Genomic DNA, 20,772 nt, shown 5'->3' on the forward strand with positions numbered 1-20,772 from the left:
ACACACACACACACACACACACACACACACACACACACACACACACACACACACACTTAAATATATATATATATATATATATATATATATATATATATATATATATATATATATATATATATATATATGTGTATATATATATATATATATATATATATATATATATATATATATATATATATATATATATATATATATATATATATATATACACACAAAAACATATACATGCATGCAAACAAACATATATAACGTTTTAAAACATTTATTGCAAGTACAAAGCAGTGTGAGACCAGCAGTCCTGAGGCTTTTTCAGTTTTTTCCACTTAGATGCAGTTCTGACACAGAGCCAGCAGATGTCACTCTTCTGGTTGTGTCAAATGCTTCAAAGCAGTGAGTCATTCTGGAAGCAGTTGCATCAAAGTGGTTCATTGCTTCATGAAGCTTCGATTTCACCGTCACTACCAAGAGGACAAACTGACTGATGGAAAACAGTCCAAAGAATTAGTCTGATCCTGATAATATGAGGTAGAGGGAGACATTCAATCAAGGCTGACAATGGGATGAAAATATGGAAAATAGAAGAGAGGACATAGCTTTGCTCTGTCCATTCTATAGGACAACTGTTGGAGGATGGAAATGACAAAAACAAGACACAAAACGACAGAAACAAGACACAAAACGACAGAAAAAAGACACAAAATGACAAACACAAGACACAAAACAACAAAAATGAGACACAAAATGTCAAAAACAAGACAGAAAATGATAAAAATGAGACACAAAACGACAAAAGGAGACACAAAGTGACAAAAATGAGACACAACACAATAAAAATGAGACACAAAACAGAACCAAGACACGAAACAGCAAAAACGTCATCAACAGGTTCTGCTAACATGTTGTGGGAAACGTTCCATCCATAACAATTATTGTTTAAAATATTATGTTGATTAAAAAATGTTCCCACAATTACAAGACACGAATGAAAAAATAAAACCAATAAAAGGAGATTTAAATGAGATTCCAACTGTTTTATTACAGATCCAGTTTGGTCATCAGGGGGGTGGACAAGAGAAAAATGGTATTTTAGGGGAACTTCAGACTTATTTGGGATTTTAAAAATATTTTAAACATTCTTTTCTCCTATTTTTTTTTTTTTAGATTTGGTCTCAGACAAGAACATTTACACACTACTGCATGTTTTAGGGTTTAATACGTGGATTATTGGATGTAAAACGTCCTCCAGTTCTGGAACCCTGACTGAATAAAGACTGTTGGTCAGTCAGGAGGAACCTGCATAGGTAGAACCTGCTCTGACATCACATCAGACAGCAGGTGTTCTAGAAGGACCCTCATTAGAACCGTTTATAATCTGATGAGTCTCAGTAGAACCCTGAAGCTAAATCTGAGTCATCAGATTGAACCTATCAGCTGCAGTCCACAGGTTTATAACAGAATAAAACTACAGAAAATAAACCTTACTGGTCTGTAGTGTTTGAATACAGTGGAAGAACCTGACCAGGTTCAGGTTCTAGTGATGATCTGTTGGTTCTTCTTACCAGCAGATGATCACTAATGATCATCTGCTGGTTCTTCTGACCAGCAGGCGGAGCTGCAGCCTGCAGAGAACAGGAAGCAGCAGTAACACTAGAACCGGAAGTACGGCAGTTTGAAGCGTTCAGCGGGAGGTCGTGTTTCCACCCGGACCGGGACCAGAACCAGGACCGGGACCCGGAGCAGCGACCCCCCCAGACCTCATGGACCCCCTGCAGCGGCTCCTGGAGCTCCTGAAGCCGGGCAGCGAGGCGGTCAGTCCGGTTCTTCTTCCTAGCAGGAAGTCCGTTCAGAAAACGGATGGTTTTAGAAAGTCGAGGCTGGGAGACTGACGGAGAGAACCAGAACCAGAACCTCCGTCTGATCCGGATCTCTGAGGCTCTCTGCTCAGTCCGGCTGCAGGACTTTACGAAACAGACCCCAGCTGATGATGAAATCCTCTAATTAGTGACGTCAGCTCTGTGATCAATGTGATTGGGTTCTACTGGTTCTGATCCAGGTGTGTTTGGTTCCAGGAGTCCACCTGGATAAAGGCCCTTTTCACCTTCATCACAGAACACCTGAGCCCCGTCACCTGTGGCCCCTCCCCTCCCGCTGCTGACGGCTCAGACACAGGTGAGTCCTCCAGTCAGAGCCCAGGAACCCGTGACAGGTGTGTAGAAGGGTCCAGTTTCCTGGTTCTGGTTCTACCAGCTGCTGTCTCTCCTGGTTCCTCTCTAGAACATTCAGTTAGTTATTATTATTATGGACAGTTTTAGGAACGTTATCGTCTTTGTTCTCTGGTTGTCTCCTTTCTCATTTTGTGTCTCGTTTAGGCCGTTTTATGGTGGTTTGTCTCCTCATCCTGTAGATGTTTTTCTATCTCCATGTTTCCTCTCTACTCTGCTCCTCAGCTGTCTCCAGATGTTTCTCCATGCTGAGTGTGTCTCCAGATGTATCTCCAGATGTTTCTCCATGCTGGATGTATCTCCAGATGTTTCTCCATGCTGAGTGTGTCTCCAGATGTTTCTCCACACATTTCTCCATGCTGATGTATCTCCACCTGCTCCTCTGTTCTCTGTTCCTGCTGCTGTCATCTGATTGGTTTCTTCTCGCTACCTGCAGCTCACCTGGGAGCTTGTGGCTGATGACATCACAGGTGTGTTGTTGTGTTCCAGGTGAGCTCAGTGTGTTCCAGCTCAGTGTCAGTGTGGTGCAGCAGATCCAGGAGAGGATGTGCGTCGCTCACTCCTTACCTGTCAGCTACAGGTACGCCCACACACCTGCTGACATCACCACAGGTCATGTGACGGCGCGGCACATCACCTGGCCTCCCGTCTGTCTGCAGGCTGCTGTCCGTCTCTGAGCTGGTCTCCCAGCAGCACCTGGCCTGTGTCAGCAACCTGTCCTGGAGCACCAATCAGCAGCGAGCGTGGGCCAGGGAGGCGGAGCTATCTGTGCCTGGACAGCGGGCGCTGCCGAAGGTCAACCTGCTGCTGATTGGCTGTCTGAGAGAGGGGCGGGGCGGAGAATGGAGGCTGACGGACAGCAGCGGCAGCGTCAGGTGTGAGGTGAGTCACCTGTCTCACCTGTCTGTCTCTAAGGCCAGTCACCTGTCTCACCAGTCTCACCTGTCTGTCTCTGCAGTGCCTGTCTCCCTCTCCTCTGTGGCTGAATCGTCCCGTGTTCCTCCCTCATTGGAACTACATCCCCCAGAATGCCTCGGGGCAGGACGAGGCCGGAGGCTGCGTGGAGCTGATTGGTCCTCCTGTCCTGCTGTGTCCTGGTCCTGAGCAGGGATTGGCTGCCAGTGTAGGGGCGGTGCTTATCAACGCCTTGGGAGTCAGAGAGGCTGCAGGGCTGCTGCTCCACAGGTGAGTCACCTGACCTGCTGCACCACAGAGGTGAGTCGCATGACCTGCTGCACCACAGGTGAGTCACATGACCTGCTGCACCACAGGTGAGTCACATGACCTGCGACCAATGAGGTGTCAGTGACCCATGTGGCCGTTGTGTGTCTGTCAGGGTCAGAGGGCGGCGGCTGGCGGTGTGGGGGCAGGTGGGTTCAGTCTGCCCTCTGCTGGTGGTGGCAGGAACTACCTTCTTCTGCTTCACTCTGACCGACCAATCACAGTCCGTACCTGTCCTCGTCAAGGTAGGAAACCTCCACACCTCATGTACTGTAGACCAGCTGTAGTACCTGGATGTTCCACCCGGGGGAGCCTCTTCCTGTTTAATCCCAAGAAGCTTAATGACCTGAAATGTTCCACCTTTTAGTTGTTGGAGCTTCAGGAGAAACTAGCCGACTGGTTTCTTCTGAAGCTCCTGCGATCAACAGGACCTGGATGAGTTTATCTAGTAAAGGGGCACCATGACTAAGACTAATGTGGTCTTTAATGACCTGAGATGTTCCTTTTAGTTGTAGGAACTTCAGGAGAAAACAGGTAGACATCTCTGGAAGACGTTTCTAGAAACATTTTCCAGAGACGTCCACCTGGTTTCTCCTGAAGCTCCTATGATTTCCAGGACCTGGATGAGTTTATCTAGTAAAGGGGCACCATGACAGAGACTAATGTTCTACTTAATGACCTCCACAGGAGTCTTTAAACTGTTTCTATGGAGGATATTGATGATGATGATTCCAATATTGATGACAATATTGATTATATGGATGGAAATTAGATCAAAGATGTTTTGATGATATTGAAGATTAGATTGATAAGGATATTGATGATGACACTGATCATGAAGATGATGATGATGAAGGTCTGTGTCTCTCTGCAGGACAGCAGCAGGTTGTGTTGGTCTCAGTGTGTGCATGTTGGACAAAGCGTGTGTGTGACGGCTCTGCGTGTGTGTGTCCTGCGAGGCTGGAGAGGAAACAACATCCTGTGTGTGACGGAGCGCTCTGAACTACACACAGACTACACACCAACACACACTGACTACACACCAACACACGCACACACTGACTACACACCAACACACACCGACTACACACCAACACACACACACACTGACTACACACCAACACACACTGACTGCACACCAACACACACTGACTACACACCAACACACACACAAGAACACACACATACTGACTACACACCAACACACACACAGGAACACACACACACTGACTACACACCAACACACACACAGGAACACACACCTGCTGGAATGGACACGCCCCTGCTGATGATGTCACACAGCGATGATGACAGTGAGGAGGCAGAGCCCAGTGTCCAATCAGGTGTGAGGATGAAGCAGTCCAGAGTCATCAGTTACCAGGTGGGAGGACTCTGCTCTCTGATTGGCTGCCAGCATGCCTGTTGTTTACCTGTGTGCTAAGCCCCACCCCTCTCCTCTGATAGGGCACTGTGACTGAGGTGGTGAGTGAGGGGGCGGGGCTCTACGTGATTGACGGGAAGGTGGGTCTGTGTGTGGCCTATCAGCCGACGGTGAGGAGGAAGCTGAGAGCAGGAGACCAGGTGGAGGTGAGGCTGCTGCTGATTGGATGACCGGTGTGACATCATCAGAGCTGGTTGGATATTCTGACAAGGTTCTAACAAGGTTCTCCTGCAGCTGCATCACGTCCACTTCCTTTTCCGGCCCTGCCCCGACTTCCCTCCCAGCATGCTTTGCTGCTGCCTCCGTTCCAGCCTGAAGGTCACGACCTTCAGCAGGCTAGGATGGGCAGGGCCTGTCCTCCGTTGTCCTGGAGATGGAGCGTTGCCACGGTTACTGCTACAGGGACACAGGGGCGTGTCTGAGTACCTGTGGGCGTGTCACCTGAGCTCGCAGCTCACGCACAGGTGAGGACATCACCTGTCTCACCTGTCTCCCTCTCTATCTCACCTGTCTCCCCTCTATCATCTGTCTCCCCCTCTATCGCACTTGTCTCCCCCTTTGTCTCACCTGTCTCCCCTCTATCTCATCTATCTCCCCCTCTGTCTCACCTGTCTCCCTCTCTGTCTCACCTGTCTCCCTCTCTGTCTCACCTGTCTCCCCGTTTCTCTGAGGACCTGTCTGGTTACCAGCCTCAGATTGTGGACGTCCTGTTGATGGAGACAGTATTATGTCTTATGTCCATGTTTGGACAGCCCCGCCCCCTGTCTCTCGCTCTGTAAAAGTGATTGGCTCAGGTGTGTCCCTGACTGTGTCCTTGCTGTCTGTCTCAGTCTGGTTCCAGGTGTGTTGAAGCAGCAGTGTGTCTGTCTGCTGTCCTGGAGGCTGATGGAGACTTTATGGGGACGAGGAGGACAAAGACGGAGAGACATCTACTCAGAGATGCTGGACGAGCCTCACACCTGTCCTCTGACACAGGTAGACCTTTACACCTGGAGAACGAGGTGTCCTCTATGTCTCTACAGTGTCTCTTCAGTGTCTCTGTGTCTCTCTACAGTGTCTCTCTGTCTCTCCAGTGTCTCTACAGTGTCTCTTCATCTCTACAGTGTCTCTCTGTCTCTACAGTGTCTCCACAGTGTCTTCACAGTGTCTCCGTGTCTCTCCAGTGTTTCTCTGTCTCTCTGCAGTGTCTCTTCAGTGTCTCTCTAGTATCGCTGTGTCTCTCTCCAGTGTCTCTCTGTCTCTCCAGTGTCTCTACAGTGTCTCTTCATCTCTACAGTGTCTCTCTGTCTCTCTGCAGTACACTGTGGACTCTGCTGTCCCTCAGTACATCAGTATATCAGAGCTTTGTCAGTCTCTGCAGTTGGACAGTTGGTCTTCAGTGTCTCTGAGGTCTCTGCTGCCCCCTGATGGACAGAGTCTGTCCTCGTCCGAGATCGACGCTGCCCTGTCCTGGTCCTGCAGGACTCTGTCCTCTTATTCAGGAGACAGTCTCAGGTAAACCTGGTTCTCTTCTCGTCTGTCCACCTGGAGACGTCTAAGTGCTGCTAGAAATGCTTCAGTCCAGCAGAACTTTAGAAATGTTTTAATATCTTCAGTCCAGTAGAACATCTGAGAAAGTTTTAATATCTTCAGTCCAGTAGAACGTCAGAGAACGTTTTAATATCTTCAGTCCAGCAGAACTTTAGAAACATTTTAATATCTTCAATCCAGCAGAACATCAGAGAACGTTTTAATATCGTCAGTCCAGCAGAACGTCAGAGAACGTTTTAATCTTGTTTCTTCAGGGTTGAGGTCATCGTTAAACCTGATGTTCTATCGTTCTACAGTGAGATGAGTTAAAGGTCCCAGAGGGAACATTTGCATAAAAAGACATTACCCTCATTAGTCTGTTACCTTCGAACATAAACATTAATTACTGATCTTAATGTCATCAAATTCTGAAGGTGAAAAAATTTGCAGATCTTAAATTAATGACTTTTTTATTTAAACACTCGTTCTGGAGAAGAGATGCTGATAAAAAAGAGAACAGCATCATGTTCTACAGAGATAATGTTCTATTAGCATGACGTTCAACACCAGTTGAACCTGTTCGTAGTTACATGTTGCAGCGTGTACAGCCTGAACCCTCCCATGTAGCATGTAATATGTAGCATGTAAGAATTAGCATGTAACATGTAGCAGGTAACAAGTAGCACATACACTATATTGCCAAAAGTATTTGCTCAGCCATCCAGATAATCAGAATCAGGTGTTCCAATCACTTCCATGTCCACAGGTGTATAAAATCCAGCACCTAGGCTGCAGACTGCTTTTACAAACATTTGTGAAATAATGGCTCGCTCTCAGGAGCTCAGTGAATTCCAGCGTGGAACTGTGATAGGATGCCACCTGTGCAACAAATCCAGTCGTGACATTTCCTGGCTCCTAAATATTCCACAGTCAACTGTCAGCTGTATTATAAGAAAGTGGAAGTGTGTAGGAACGACAGCAACTCTGCCACCAAGTGGTAGGACACGTAAACTGATGGAGCGGGATCAGTGGATGCTGAGGAGCATAGTGCCAAGAGGTGGCCAACTTTCTGCAGAGTCCATTGCTACAGACCTTCAAACTTCATGTGGCCTTCAGATTAGCTCAAGAACAGTGCTTCAGCAGAGAGCTTCATGGAATGGGTTTCCATGGCCCAGCAGCTGCATCCAAGCCATACATCACCAAGTGCAATGCAAAGCGTGGGATGCAGTGGTGTAAAGCAGCCGCCACTGGACTCTGGAGCAGTGGAGACACCTTCTCTGGAGTGACCAATCACGCTTCTCCATCTGGCAATCTGATGGACCAGTCTGGGTTTGGTGGTTGTCAGGAGAACCATACTTGTGGGACTGCATTGTGCCAAGTGTAAAGTTTGGTGGAGGGGGGATTATGGTGTGGGCTTGTTTTTCAGGAGCTGGGCTTGGCCCCTTAGTTCCAGTGAAAGGAACTCTGAATGCTTCAGCATACCAAGACATTTTGGACAATTCCATGCTCCCAACTTTGTGGGAACAGTTTGGAGCTGGTCCTTCCTCTTCCAACATGACTGTGCACCAGTGCACAAAGCAAGGTCCATAAAGACATGGATGACAGAGTCTGGTGTGGATGAACTTGACTGGCCTGCACTGAGTCCTGACCTCAACCCCATAGAACACCTTTGGGATGAATTAGAGTGGAGACTGAGAGCCAGACCTTCTGGTCCAACATCAGTGTGTGGCCTCACAAATGTGCTTCTGGGAGAATGGTCAAAAATTCCCATAAACACACTCCTAAACCTTGTGGACAGCCTTCCCAGAAGAGTTGAAGCTGTTCTAGCTGCAAAGGGTGGACCGACGTCATATTGAACCCTATGGATTAGGAACGGGATGTCACTTATGTTCATATGCGAGTCAAGGCAGGTGAGCCAATACTTTTGCCAATATAGTGTAGCATGTAGCAGGTAAGAAGTAGCACATAGCATGTAACATGCTATGTGGTCAAAGTAAACCTCGTAACAGGATAGACATTGTGTTGTGATGAGTCCAGATGCAGCATCAATGTGTGATTGTCATACGTGTGATTGTTTCTGATGAAGTAGTGTTCTCTTTGTGTCTGTGTCTCTGTTGTGTGTGTGTGTCTCTGTTTTTTGTGTTCGTGTCTCTGTATTGTGTCTTTGTGTTGTCTGTGTTGTGTGTCAGGCGGCGCCCCCTGCTGCTGGTTGGTGTGTTGGATTTTCCGTCTCAGATGTCTGAACTTAAACAGACTCTACAGCTCAGAGATGCTACAGGAGGTGTGGCCTGTGTCGCCACGGAAACCAGCGAGGACGACAGCGGAGGACAGAGAGCGTCCTACAACACCGCCTGGATAGGTACACAAGACACACACAGGAACACACATGTCAGAGGTCACCACTACAGCTGTGTGTATTGTGTCTGTGTGTGTTCCAGGATGTCTGGTGTGTGTCCGACAGTTCACCATGGTAACGGAGAGATTCCTCCAATCAGATTTCCCTTCCTACCAACACCTGGACCAGGAGAAGTTCATCACTGACAGACAGACCAGGTACACACACATTCAGTAACACACACACACACACACACAGACACACACAGTAATACACACTCAGTAACGCACACACACACACAGTAACATAAACACTGTGTGTGTATGTGTGTTGACAGAGTTTACCTGCAGTTTTCTCTGGACCACCTCCACATCCTGAGTCCATCTGTCGCCATGGTAACTCACCTGAGGCAGAAGGGGGAGGAGTCAGCAGGTGATGTCACAGCAGAAGAAGAAAAGACTGCAGACGGGAAGAGGAAAAGAGAAGAAACAGGCTCCTCCCTCTCTGCCTCCTCTGTTACCATGACAACGAGCTCTGTGGCCGGCAGCCCCCGGCCCTGCGTCTCCATGGTGATCAGGGTGGAGCAGAAGGAGGGCGTGGCCTGGAGGAACACGGGGGCGGAGACAAAGGAGGAGGCGGGGCTGACACTGTGCTTCTCAGCCAGAGCTGCTGTGATTGGTCCAGTGGTCAGATGGGGGCGGGACCCAAAGAATGAACCAATGACAGCCAGAGAGGCAGAGAGGGAGGGAGAGGACAAGGTGAGAGACACACCTGGATCACCTGGTTACCTGGTTACCTTTGCGTGTGGTTACCTGGTTACCTTTGCGTCTGGTTATCTGGTTACCTGTGTGTCAGGTTACCTGGTTTCCTGTGTGTTTGGTTACCTGGTTACCTGTGTGTCTGGTTACCTGTGTGTCTTGTTACCTGGTTTCCTGTGTGTCTTCTTACCTGTGTGTCTGGTTCCCTGCTTACCTGTGTGTCTGGTTACCTGTATGTCTGGTTACTTGGTTACCTGTGTGTCTGGTTAGCTGGTTACCTGTGTGTCTTGTTACCTGGTTACCTGTGTGTCTGGTTACCTGTGTGTCTGGTTAGCTGGTTACCTGTGTGTCTGGTTCCCTGTGTGTCTGGTTAGCTGGTTACCTGTGTGTCTGGTTACCTGTGTGTCTTGTTACCTGGTTTCCTGTGTGTCTTCTTACCTGTGTGTCTGGTTCCCTGCTTACCTGTGTGTCTGGTTACCTGTATGTCTGGTTACTTGGTTACCTGTGTGTCTGGTTAGCTGCTTACCTGTGTGTCTTGTTACCTGGTTACCTGTGTGTCTGGTTACCTGTGTGTCTGGTTAGCTGGTTACCTGTGTGTCTGGTTCCCTGTGTGTCTGGTTAGCTGGTTACCTGTGTGTCTGGTTACCTGTGTGTCTGGTTGCCTGGTTACCTGTGTGTCTGGTTAGCTGGTTACCTGTGTGTCTGGTTACCTGTGTGTCTGGTTACCTGTTTACCTGTGTCTGGTTACCTGTGTGTCTGGTTGCATGGTTACCTGTGTGTCTGGTTGCCTGGTTACCTGTGTGTCTGGTTCCCTGTGTGTCTTGTTACCTGGTTACCTGTGTGTCTGGTTGCCTGGTTACCTGTGTGTCAGGTTACCTGGTTACCTGTCTGTCTGGTTACCTGTGTGTCTGGTTGCCTGGTTACCTGTGTGTCTGGTTAGCTGGTTACCTGTGTGTCTTGTTACCTGGTTACCTGTGTGTCTGGTTACCTGTGTGTCTGGTTAGCTGGTTACCTGTGTGTCTGGTTACCTGTGTGTCTGGTTGCCTGGTTACCTGTGTGTCTGGTTAGCTGGTTACCTGTGTGTCTGGTTACCTGTGTGTCTGGTTACCTGTTTACCTGTGTCTGGTTACCTGTGTGTCTGGTTGCATGGTTACCTGTGTGTCTGGTTGCCTGGTTACCTGTGTGTCTGGTTACCTGTGTGTCTGGTTCCCTGTGTGTCTTGTTACCTGGTTACCTGTGTGTCTGGTTGCCTGGTTACCTGTGTGTCAGGTTACCTGGTTACCTGTCTGTCTGGTTACCTGTGTGTCTGGTTGCCTGGTTACCTGTGTGTCTGGTTAGCTGGTTACCTGTGTGTCTTGTTACCTGGTTGCCTGTGTGTCTGGTTACCTGTGTGTCTGGTTAGCTGGTTACCTGTGTGTCTGGTTAGCTGGTTACCTGTGTCTGGTTACCTGTCTGTCTGGTTGCCTGGTTACCTGTGTGTCTGGTTGCCTGGTTACCTGTGTGTCTGGTTGCCTGGTTACCTGTGTGTCTGGTTGCCTGGTTACCTGTGTGTCTGGTTACCTGTGTGTCAGGTTCCCTGTGTGTATTGTTACCTGTGTGTCTGGTTACCTGTATGTCTGGTTACTTGGTTACCTGTGTGTCTGGTTAGCTGGTTACCTGTGTGTCAGGTTACCTGGTTACCTGTGTGTCTGGTTACCTGTGTGTCAGGTTACCTGGTTACCTGTGTGTCTGGTTACCTGTGTGTCTGGTTACCTGGTTACCTGTGTGTTTGGTTACCTGGTTACCTGTGTGTCTAGTTACGTGGTTACCTGTGTGTCTGGTTCCCTGGTTACCTGTGTGTCTGGTTGCCTGGTTACCTGTGTGTCTGGTTACCTGGTTACCTGTGTGTCTGGTTGCATGGTTACCTGGTTACCCTTGTGTCTGGTTACCTGTGTGTCTGGTTGCCTGGTTACCTGTGTGTCTGGTTCCCTGTGTGTCTTGTTACCTGTGTGTCTGGTTCCCTGCTTACCTGTGTGTCTGGTTACCTGTATGTCTGGTTACTTGGTTACCTGTGTGTCTGGTTAGCTGGTTACCTGTGTGTCAGATTACCTGGTTACCTGTGTGTCTGGTTACCTGGTTACCTGTATGTCTGGTTACTTGGTTACCTGTGTGTCTGGTTAGCTGGTTACCTGTGTGTCAGATTACCTGGTTACCTGTGTGTCTGGTTACCTGTGTGTCTGGTTCCCTGCTTACCTGTGTGTCTGGTTACCTGTATGTCTGGTTACTTGGTTACCTGTGTGTCTGGTTAGCTGGTTACCTGTGTGTCAGATTACCTGGTTACCTGTGTGTCTGGTTACCTGTGTGTCTGGTTACCTGGTTACCTGTATGTCTGGTTACTTGGTTACCTGTGTGTCTGGTTAGCTGGTTACCTGTGTGTCAGATTACCTGGTTACCTGTGTGTCTGGTTACCTGTGTGTCTGGTTACCTGGTTACCTGTGTGTCTGGTTCCCTGTGTGTCTTGTTACCTGGTTACCTGTGTGTCGGGTTACCTGTGTGTCTGGTTGCATGGTTCCCTGGTTACCTGGTTGGCTGGTTACCTGGTTACCTGTGTGTCTGGTTGCATGGTTACCTGGTTACCCTTTTGTTTGGTTACCTGTGTGTCTGGTTGCATGGTTACCTGGTTGGCTGGTTACCTGTGTCTGTGTGTGTGCAGGTGGTGCTGGTGTTCTCAGGTGCGTCTGCTCGATGGTTTCCTGTCCTCCATCCTGGATGTTTCTACAGACTCATTGCTGTTCACACTCAGGTAAACCCACCTGTGATGATGTCACTGAGGGGTGGGGCTGAGGTCTCACCTGTTTGGAGGTTGTTTGGTTGTGAATCTTTATTGAACAGCTGTAAATTACAGTGTTTGTCCACCAGGATCCCAGTGTTTTGATTAGCTCTGGAATCTCTGGACAGAGTGGGGTGGAGCTGCACACTGACTCCACCCTTCAGGTCACGTCTGATTGGAGGTTCCACACTCTGACACGCCCACAGCTGCTGCACACCTGCAGACAGGTAACGTGGTGTCTCTGTCTTTGTAACAAATCTGATCATAAAGAGAACCTGATTCTGACCTGAAACGTCCTCACAGCGCAGAAATGTCCTCACAGCATAGAAATGTCCTCACAGTGTAGAAACGTCCTCACAGTGTAGAAATGTCCTCACAGCATAGAAATGTCCTCACAGCGTAGAAACATCCTCACAGCGTAGAAATGTCCTCACAGCATAGAAATGTCCTCACAGTGTAGAAACGTCCTCACAGCGTAGAAATGTCCTCACAGTGTAGAAACGTCCTCACAGTGCAGAAATGTCCTCATGTCTCTCTGTGTGTCTTCAGGTTCTCTCATCCATGGTCCTTTCTGTCTCTGAGGTTTTGGACAGCAGGTAAACGGATCGTCCTCACTTTGAATCAGAGTCGCCTCCTGTGGTCAACGGAGGAACTGCAGCACCAAAACACTGCTGTCTGTATGTGTATGTCTGTGTGTGTTACTGTTCGTGTGTGTGCGTGTGTGTGTGTTACCGTGTGTGTGTTACCGTGTGTGTGTGTGTGTGTGTGTGTGTGTGTGTGTGTGTGTGTGTGTGTGTGTGTGTGTGTGTGTGTGTGTGTGTGTGTGTGTGTGTGTGTGTGTGTGTGTTTCAGGTCAGAGGTGGTGTGTTTCCAGGGTCTAGTGTCTGAGAGGATCAGTGTAAGAGACAGGACCTCCCATTATGGACACACAGGTGAACACTCAGGTAAATACACTCAGGTAAATACAGGTGAACACACACCTGAGTGAACAGGTAGAAACAGTGGTTGTGGATGTAGCTATGGTTTGAACTGTGTGTCTGTTCAGGTGTGCGTCTCACGCTGTGTGACCAAAGTGGGAGGAGTCTCCATGTGTACCTGGACTTAAGCCACACCCCCTACCCACCTGGACTGTTGCCTGGCAACACCTTGCTGCTGTCTGCTGTGCAGAGGAGGCAGTCCAGGTAACACACACACACACACACACACATATTCCATTTAAACTGAAGCCGTGTGTCCACTAGATGTGATTTTCCTGCACGGCAACGCACCGCATCTGAAAATCACACGGATGGTGGGCGGTCACTAGTGGGTCACTATGTGGTCACATGACTAAGCTTTCAGCTTGACGGACGGTCTGGCAGACGAGTCGGATAAACACAGCGGCTCGGCTAGAATCATGCTGCATGCTGGTCCGTTTGCAGTGTGTTTACCTGCAGCTCATTTGCATAAAGTAGACTGACTTCTACTTTATGCAAATTGGATGCGGCGTGTGGAGATTCCACGCATGGTGAAACTGTCCTCCAACTTCTAAACTAGCCATTGGTGAACTAAAACCAGGACAGATTCAGCTGCTGCAGCTTATTTCTCAACTCAAATGCTTTCAGAAATACTTTTCCCTGAAGTGTTTTTGAAATAAAAGGGAAAGTTTGTGGCCGAGCCGCTGTGTTGATCCGACTCATCTGCCAGACTGTCCAGCTGAAAGCTCAGTCATGTGACCACGTAGCGGCCTGCTGTTGGTCCAGTGCTGTCATGTGACCATGTTGTGGTCCGCTAGTGACAGCTCACCATCTGTGTGATTTTCAGATGCAGTGCGTTGCCATGCAAGAAAATCACATCTAGTGGACACACACCTGCAGTGTTGCTGCATACCTGTAAACATTCACCTGTGTGTGTGTTCCAGGACAGGAAGTGTGTACTGCAGGTTTCTACCTGTCAGCTCAATAACCGTCATCTCTCAGGGAGAAACCAGGTAACTGTCAATCAATAAGTCTGATTGATTATTGATTCTGATCTATTCACCACTGTGTTTATGTTTTATTGACGTATTGATCCGTGTGTTTATAGTTTATTGAAGTATTGATCAGTGTGTTTATTGACGTATTGATCATTGTGTTTATGTTTCTGTCAGCTTGGCCCCGCCCCCTCCTCCTGCTCCCATCATGCATCTGGGTCCGTGGGCTCTGAGCTCAGAGCAGAGGTGCATTGTGGGTCAGGTCAAAGGTCACGTGGTGTGTTTCCTGTTCCTGCAACTGCAGTGGAGCTGCTCGCTGTGTGGCAGCGTGTACACACAGGTACTGCAAAAAGTACACACTGTACACACAGGTACTGCAAAAAGTACACACTGTACACACGGGTACTGCAACAAGTACTCACTGTACACACAGGTACTGCAAAAAGTACACACTGTACACACAGGTACTGCAACAAGTACTCACTGTACACACAGGTACTGCAAAAAGTACACACTGTACACACAGGTACTGCAAAAAAATACACAATGTACACACAGGTACTGCAAAAAGTACTCACTATACACACAGGTACTGCAAAAAATACACACTGCACACACAGGTACTGCAAAGAGTACTCACTGTAAACACAGGTACTGCAAAAAGTACTCACCTGTACACACAGGTACTGCAAAAAGTACTCACTGTACACAGGTACTGCAAAAAGTACTCACCTTTACACACAGGTACTGCAAAGAGTACACACTGTACACACAGGTACTGCAAAAATACTCACTATACACACAGGTACTGCAACAAGTACTCACTTTACACATAAGTACTGCAAAAAGTACACACTGTACACACGGGTACTGCAAAGAGTACACATTGCAAGTACACAAGAACATATTGTAATAGTACTCACAGGTACATAGTATATACTGTAGTATTACATACAGGTACATATTATATATCGTAGTATTACTCACAGGTTCATGGTATATTGTAGTATTACTCACAGGTAAATGGTATATTGTAGTATTACTCACAGGTACATGGTATATTGCAGTATTATTCACAGGTACATGGTATATTGTAGTAAGACTCACAAGTTCATGGTATATTGTAGTGTTACTCACAGGTACATAGGATATATTGTAGTATTACTAACAGGTACATAGAATATATTGTAGTATTATTCACAGGTACATGGTATATTGTAGTATTACTCACAGGTACTTGGTATGTTGTAGTATTTCAGGTACATGGTATATTTTAGTATTACTCACAGGTACATAGTATATATTGTAGTATTACTAACAGGTACATAGTATATATTGTAGTATTACTAACAGGTACATAGTATATATTGTAGTATTACTAACAGGTACATGGTATATTGTAGTATTACTCAAAGGTACATGGTATGTTGTAGTATTATTCACAGGTACATGGTATATTATAGTATTACTCACAGGTACATGGTATCTTGTAGCATTACTCACAGGTACATGGTATCTTGTAGCATTACTCACAGGTACATGGTATGTTGTAGTATTACTCACAGGTACATGGTATGTTGTAGTATTATTCACAGGTACATGGTATATTATAGTATTACTCACAGGTACATGGTATCTTGTAGCATTACTCACAGGTACATGGTATCTTGTAGCATTACTCACAGGTACATGGTATGTTGTAGTATTACTCACAGGTACATGGTATGTTGTAGTATTATTCACAGGTACATGGTATATTATAGTATTACTCACAGGTACATGGTATCTTGTAGCATTACTCACAGGTACATGGTATCTTGTAGCATTACTCACAGGTACATGGTATGTTGTAGTATTATTCACAGGTACATTGTATATTATAGTATTACTCACAGGTACATGGTATATTATAGCATTGCTCACAGGTACATGGTATATTGTAGTATTACTCACAGGTACATGGTATATTGTAGTATTACTCACAGGTACATGGTATATTGTAGTATTACTAACAGGTAAATAGAATATATTGTAGTATTACTCACAGGTACATAGTATATATTGTAGTATTACTAACAGGTAAATAGAATATATTGTAGTATTACTCACAGGTATAATGTATATTGTAATATTACTAACGGGTACATATATTGTAGTATTACTAACAGGTACATAGTATATATTATAGTATTATTCACAGGTACATGGTATATTGTAGTATTACTCACAGGCACTTGGTATGTTGTAGTATATCAGGTACATGGTATATTTTAGTATTATTCACAGGTACATGGTATGTTATAGTATTACTCACAGGTACATTGTATATTATAGTATTACTCACAGGTACATGGTATATTGTAGCATTACTCACAGGTACATGGTATATTGTAGTATTACTCACAGGTACGTGGTTTGTTGTAGTATTATTCACAGGTACATGGTATATTATAGTATTACTCACAGGTACATGGTATATTGTAGTATTACTCACAGGTACATGGTATCTTGTGACATTACTCACGGGTACATGGTATGTTGTAGTATTACTCACAGGTACATGATATATTATAGTATTACTCACAGGTACATGGTATATTGTAGTATTACTCACAGGTACATGGCATATTGTAGTATTACTCACAGGTACATGGTATAGTATTACTCACAGGTACATGGTATATTGTAGTATTACTCACAGGTACATGGTATATTGTAGTATTACTCACAGGTACATGGTATATTGTAGTACTATTCACATCTACATGGTATATTGTAGTATTACTCACAGGTACATGGTATATTGTAGTATTACTCACTGGTATATAGTATATATTGTAGTAATACTAACAGGTAAATATAATTTATTGTAGTATTACTCACAGGTATACTGTATATTGTAGTATTACTAACAGTTACATATATTGTAGTATTACTAACAGGTACATAGAATATTTTGTAGTATTATTCACAGTTACATGGTATATTGTAGTATTACTCACAGGTACTTGGTTTGTTGTAGTATTTCAGGTACATGGTATATTTTAGTATTACTCACAGGTACATAATATATATTGTAGTATTACTAACAGGTACAGAGTATATATTGTAGTATTACTAACAGGTACATGGCATATTGTAGTATTACTCACAGGTACATGGTATATTGTAGTGTTACTCACAGGTACATGATATATTGTAGTTTTATTCACAGGTACATGGTATGTTATAGTATTACTCACAGGTACATGGTATCTTGTAGCATTACTCACAGGTACAAGGTATATTGTAGTATTACTCACAGGTACATGGTATATTATAGTATTACTCACAGGTACATGGTATATTGTAGTATTACTCACAGGTACATGGTATATTATAGTATTACTCGCATGTACATGGTATATTGTAGTATTTTCTCTCTTCCAGTCCTGCTGTTCTCTTCAGTGTCGTTCAACTTCGTCCATCTTTCAGTCCAAAGCAAAGTAAGAAAACGTTTATATCTGATTATTAGTGATTCATTAATCTGATTCTTTGCTATTAATTAATCTCATCATTAGTTGTTGATTATTGAAGTTTGATTATTAGTTATTGATTACTGAAGTCGGGCTGCACAGTGGCGTAGTGGTTAGCACTTTCACCTTGCAGCAAGAAGATCCCTGGTTCGCGTCCCGGCTTTCCCGGGATCTTTCTGCATGGAGTTTGCATGTTCTCCCTGTGCATGCGTGGGTTTTCTCCGGGTACTCCGGCTTCCTCCCACAGTCCAAAAATATGCTGAGGTTAATTGATCATTCTAAATTGCCCGTAGGTGTGAATGTGAGAGTGATTGTTTGTCTCTGTATGTAGCCCTGTGACAGACTGGTGACCTGTCTAGGGTGTCCCCTGCCTTCACCTGAGTCAGCTGGGATAGACTCCAGCCCCCCCATGACCCTAGTGAGGATTAAGCGGTGTATAGATAATGGATGGATGGATGATTACTGAAGTCTGATTATTAGTTATTTATGAGTGAATTTGATCATTAGTTATTGATTAGTGAAGTCTATGTAATTTGGTTTTTAGTTACTAATTAGTGAAATCTTTTTATATCTATCTGTGCGTATTGATCAGACCAGTGATTCTATTCATGTATTGATCAGACCAGTGATTATATTCGCTTTATGTATTGATCAGACCAGTGATTATATTCGCTTTATGTATTGATCAGACCAGTGATTATATTTGCTTTATGTATTGATCAGACCAGTGATTATATTCACTTTATGTATTGATCAGACCAGTGATTATATTTGCTTTATGTATTGATCAGGCTGGTGATTGACGACGGGACAGGTGAGGCTCACGTCTGGTTCTCAGGTGCGCTGGTTCGTTCTCTGCTGGGATTGGCTGATTCTCAGTGGGAGGGGCTTCAGAGAGCACTCAGGGTTAAAGGTCACATCAGAGTCTACCCCCGGGGGCGGAGTTTGGTACGTAACATTACCAGTCTCAGGTGTATACATCTACCTGTCTGTCTCTGTCTCAGGTGTATACATCTACCTGTCTGTCTCTCTCAGTTATATCCATCTACCTGTCTGTCTCTGTCTCAGGTGCATACATCTACCCGTCTGTCTCTCTCAGTTATATCCATCTATCTGTCTGTCTCTCAGGTGTATACATCTACTTGTCTGTCTCTCTCAGTTATATCCATCTACCTGTCTGTCTCTCAGGTGTATACATCTACCTGTCTGTCTCTCTCAGTTATATCCATCTACCTGTCTGTCTCAGGTGTATACATCTACCTGTCTGTCTCTCTCAGTTATATACATCTACCTGTCTGTCTCTCTCAGTTATATCCATCTACCTGTCTGTCTCTCTCAGGTATGTACATCTACCCGTCTGTCTCTCTCAGTTATATCCATCTACCTGTCTGTCTCTCTCAGGTATGTACGTCTACCTGTCTGTCTCTCAGTTATGTCCATCTATCTGTCTTTCTCTCAGGTGTATACATCTACCTGTCTGTCTCAGTTATATCCATCTACCTGTCTGTCTCTGTCTCAGGTGTGTACATCTACCTGTCTGTCTCTCTCAGGTATGTACATCTACCTGTCTGTCTCTCTCAGGTATGTACGTCTACCTGTCTGTCTCTCTCAGGTGTGTGATGGTGACTCTGATGACTCTCTCTTTAACTTCCTGATGTGTGCGTGCAGCAGTGATGTCATCTGTCAGCCGATTTCCCTCACCTGCAGGAAGCACACCTACCTGAGAACACAAGGTAACACACAGACACACAGTTGCACAATAACACACACAGTAACACACACATACACACAATAACAGACCTAACACACACTAACACAATAAAACACACACACACAAGAACACACACACTAACACAATAACACACACAGACACACAATAACACACACAATAACACACACAGACACAACAACACACACAATAACACACACAATAATACAATAACACACACAGTAGCACACATGACAATAATACACACAATAACAAACGCTCTGGATCAGTGAAACATGTTGCAGCTGTAGGTGATTGTGTATTTAATTGTTTATTTGTGTGTTTGTTTGTGGACTTAATTGTTTGTGTTTATTTATGTGTTTGTCTGTTTATTTGTTTATTTATTTGTGTGTTTGTTGTTGTTCCAGAGGTGAGGAGGTTCAGTCGAGCAGACAGAGACTTCGTCACCACGTTGCTCCGCCCTCTGCAGCTCACCTGTCAACACCTGCACTGAACCAGTCTTTGTTGTTTTCTGCCTGTTGTCATGGCAACACCTGAATCTAAGCCCCGCCCCTCAATGTTGACCCATCTGAAGCAATGTAACCAGTCCTGTTTCTGATCGGTGTCATTGATTAGGTATTGATCTGCAGTAAACTGATATTCTGAAGGATCTGAGGAACGTTGTTCTTTGTTCCACACTCTGTTTCCATTAGCAGGCTATAGCTAATGCTGATACTACAGCTAACAGGCTAATGCTACGGCTAGCACGCTAAGAGCTCAGCCAGTCTGGTAACCCTAACCCCAAAAAACGTCATAGTTTAGCCTTTGGGATGAAAAAACACCATCATATACATCGTATATTGTACAAATAAGTCAAAGGAAAGAGACATACATTGTAGAATTGTAGTAATTGTGGGCTGACTGATTTACTGATTATCAGTATTTTATTTTTTACTGATTTACAGTAATAAATACATTTAAAAATGGTGCTACTTTGGCTCTGAACCTTTATCTACCTGTGGTCGCTCTGTCTTCTGGAGTGATTTGATTGGTTATACGTCATGAACAAAACTCCTTTAACTTAACATCTGTAAACAAAACAAAAACGTATCAACAAAGTTTTCTGTTAGAGTTTGTGTTCTTCTAAGTTTAACTCCAAGATTTTAAATACTTTCATTTACTGCAAATGAATATCTACTCCAAATGTTTCACTAATAATCATTATCAGCCTTAAAAACCCACAAAACACCCCTCTATACTGGACCACACTTAGTACAGTCCGGTTCCCCCTTCTATAAAT

The 20,772-nt window shown here is 45.1% G+C and overlaps 1 protein-coding gene across 6 annotated transcripts; it reads left to right on the forward strand.

Annotated features, from left to right (window-relative positions):
• Nucleotides 1-1,651: 1,651 nt before the first annotated feature.
• On the forward strand, nt 1,652-20,459 carry ctc1 (CTS telomere maintenance complex component 1). 6 transcript variants are annotated; one of them, XR_008600660.1, is made up of 25 exons: nt 1,652-1,811; nt 2,073-2,172; nt 2,715-2,805; nt 2,885-3,107; nt 3,184-3,410; nt 3,562-3,691; nt 4,321-4,827; nt 4,911-5,033; nt 5,122-5,351; nt 5,718-5,862; nt 6,185-6,381; nt 8,586-8,755; nt 8,835-8,949; nt 9,069-9,489; nt 12,182-12,271; nt 12,388-12,525; nt 12,848-12,894; nt 13,151-13,242; nt 13,344-13,479; nt 14,199-14,267; nt 14,427-14,589; nt 17,679-17,734; nt 18,556-18,712; nt 19,436-19,497; nt 19,901-19,980. XR_008600660.1 is itself a non-coding variant. In XM_023262158.3 (25 exons), exons 1-25 carry the CDS (start codon nt 1,761-1,763, stop codon nt 19,984-19,986), a joined length of 3,885 nt encoding a protein of 1,294 aa, XP_023117926.1. In that variant the 5' UTR covers nt 1,652-1,760; the 3' UTR covers nt 19,987-20,459. The 6 variants fall into 6 exon arrangements, 3 of the variants coding, with proteins under 3 accessions (XP_023117926.1, XP_054863901.1, XP_054863902.1); XR_008600659.1 differs by having other exon boundaries at nt 19,433-19,497; nt 19,901-19,977; XR_008600658.1 differs by having other exon boundaries at nt 19,346-19,497; nt 19,901-19,928.
• Nucleotides 20,460-20,772: the final 313 nt, after the last annotated feature.

The sequence above is a fragment of the Amphiprion ocellaris genome, chromosome 23 (genome assembly GCF_022539595.1).
Source record: "Amphiprion ocellaris isolate individual 3 ecotype Okinawa chromosome 23, ASM2253959v1, whole genome shotgun sequence".
Taxonomy (NCBI): domain Eukaryota; kingdom Metazoa; phylum Chordata; class Actinopteri; family Pomacentridae; genus Amphiprion; species Amphiprion ocellaris.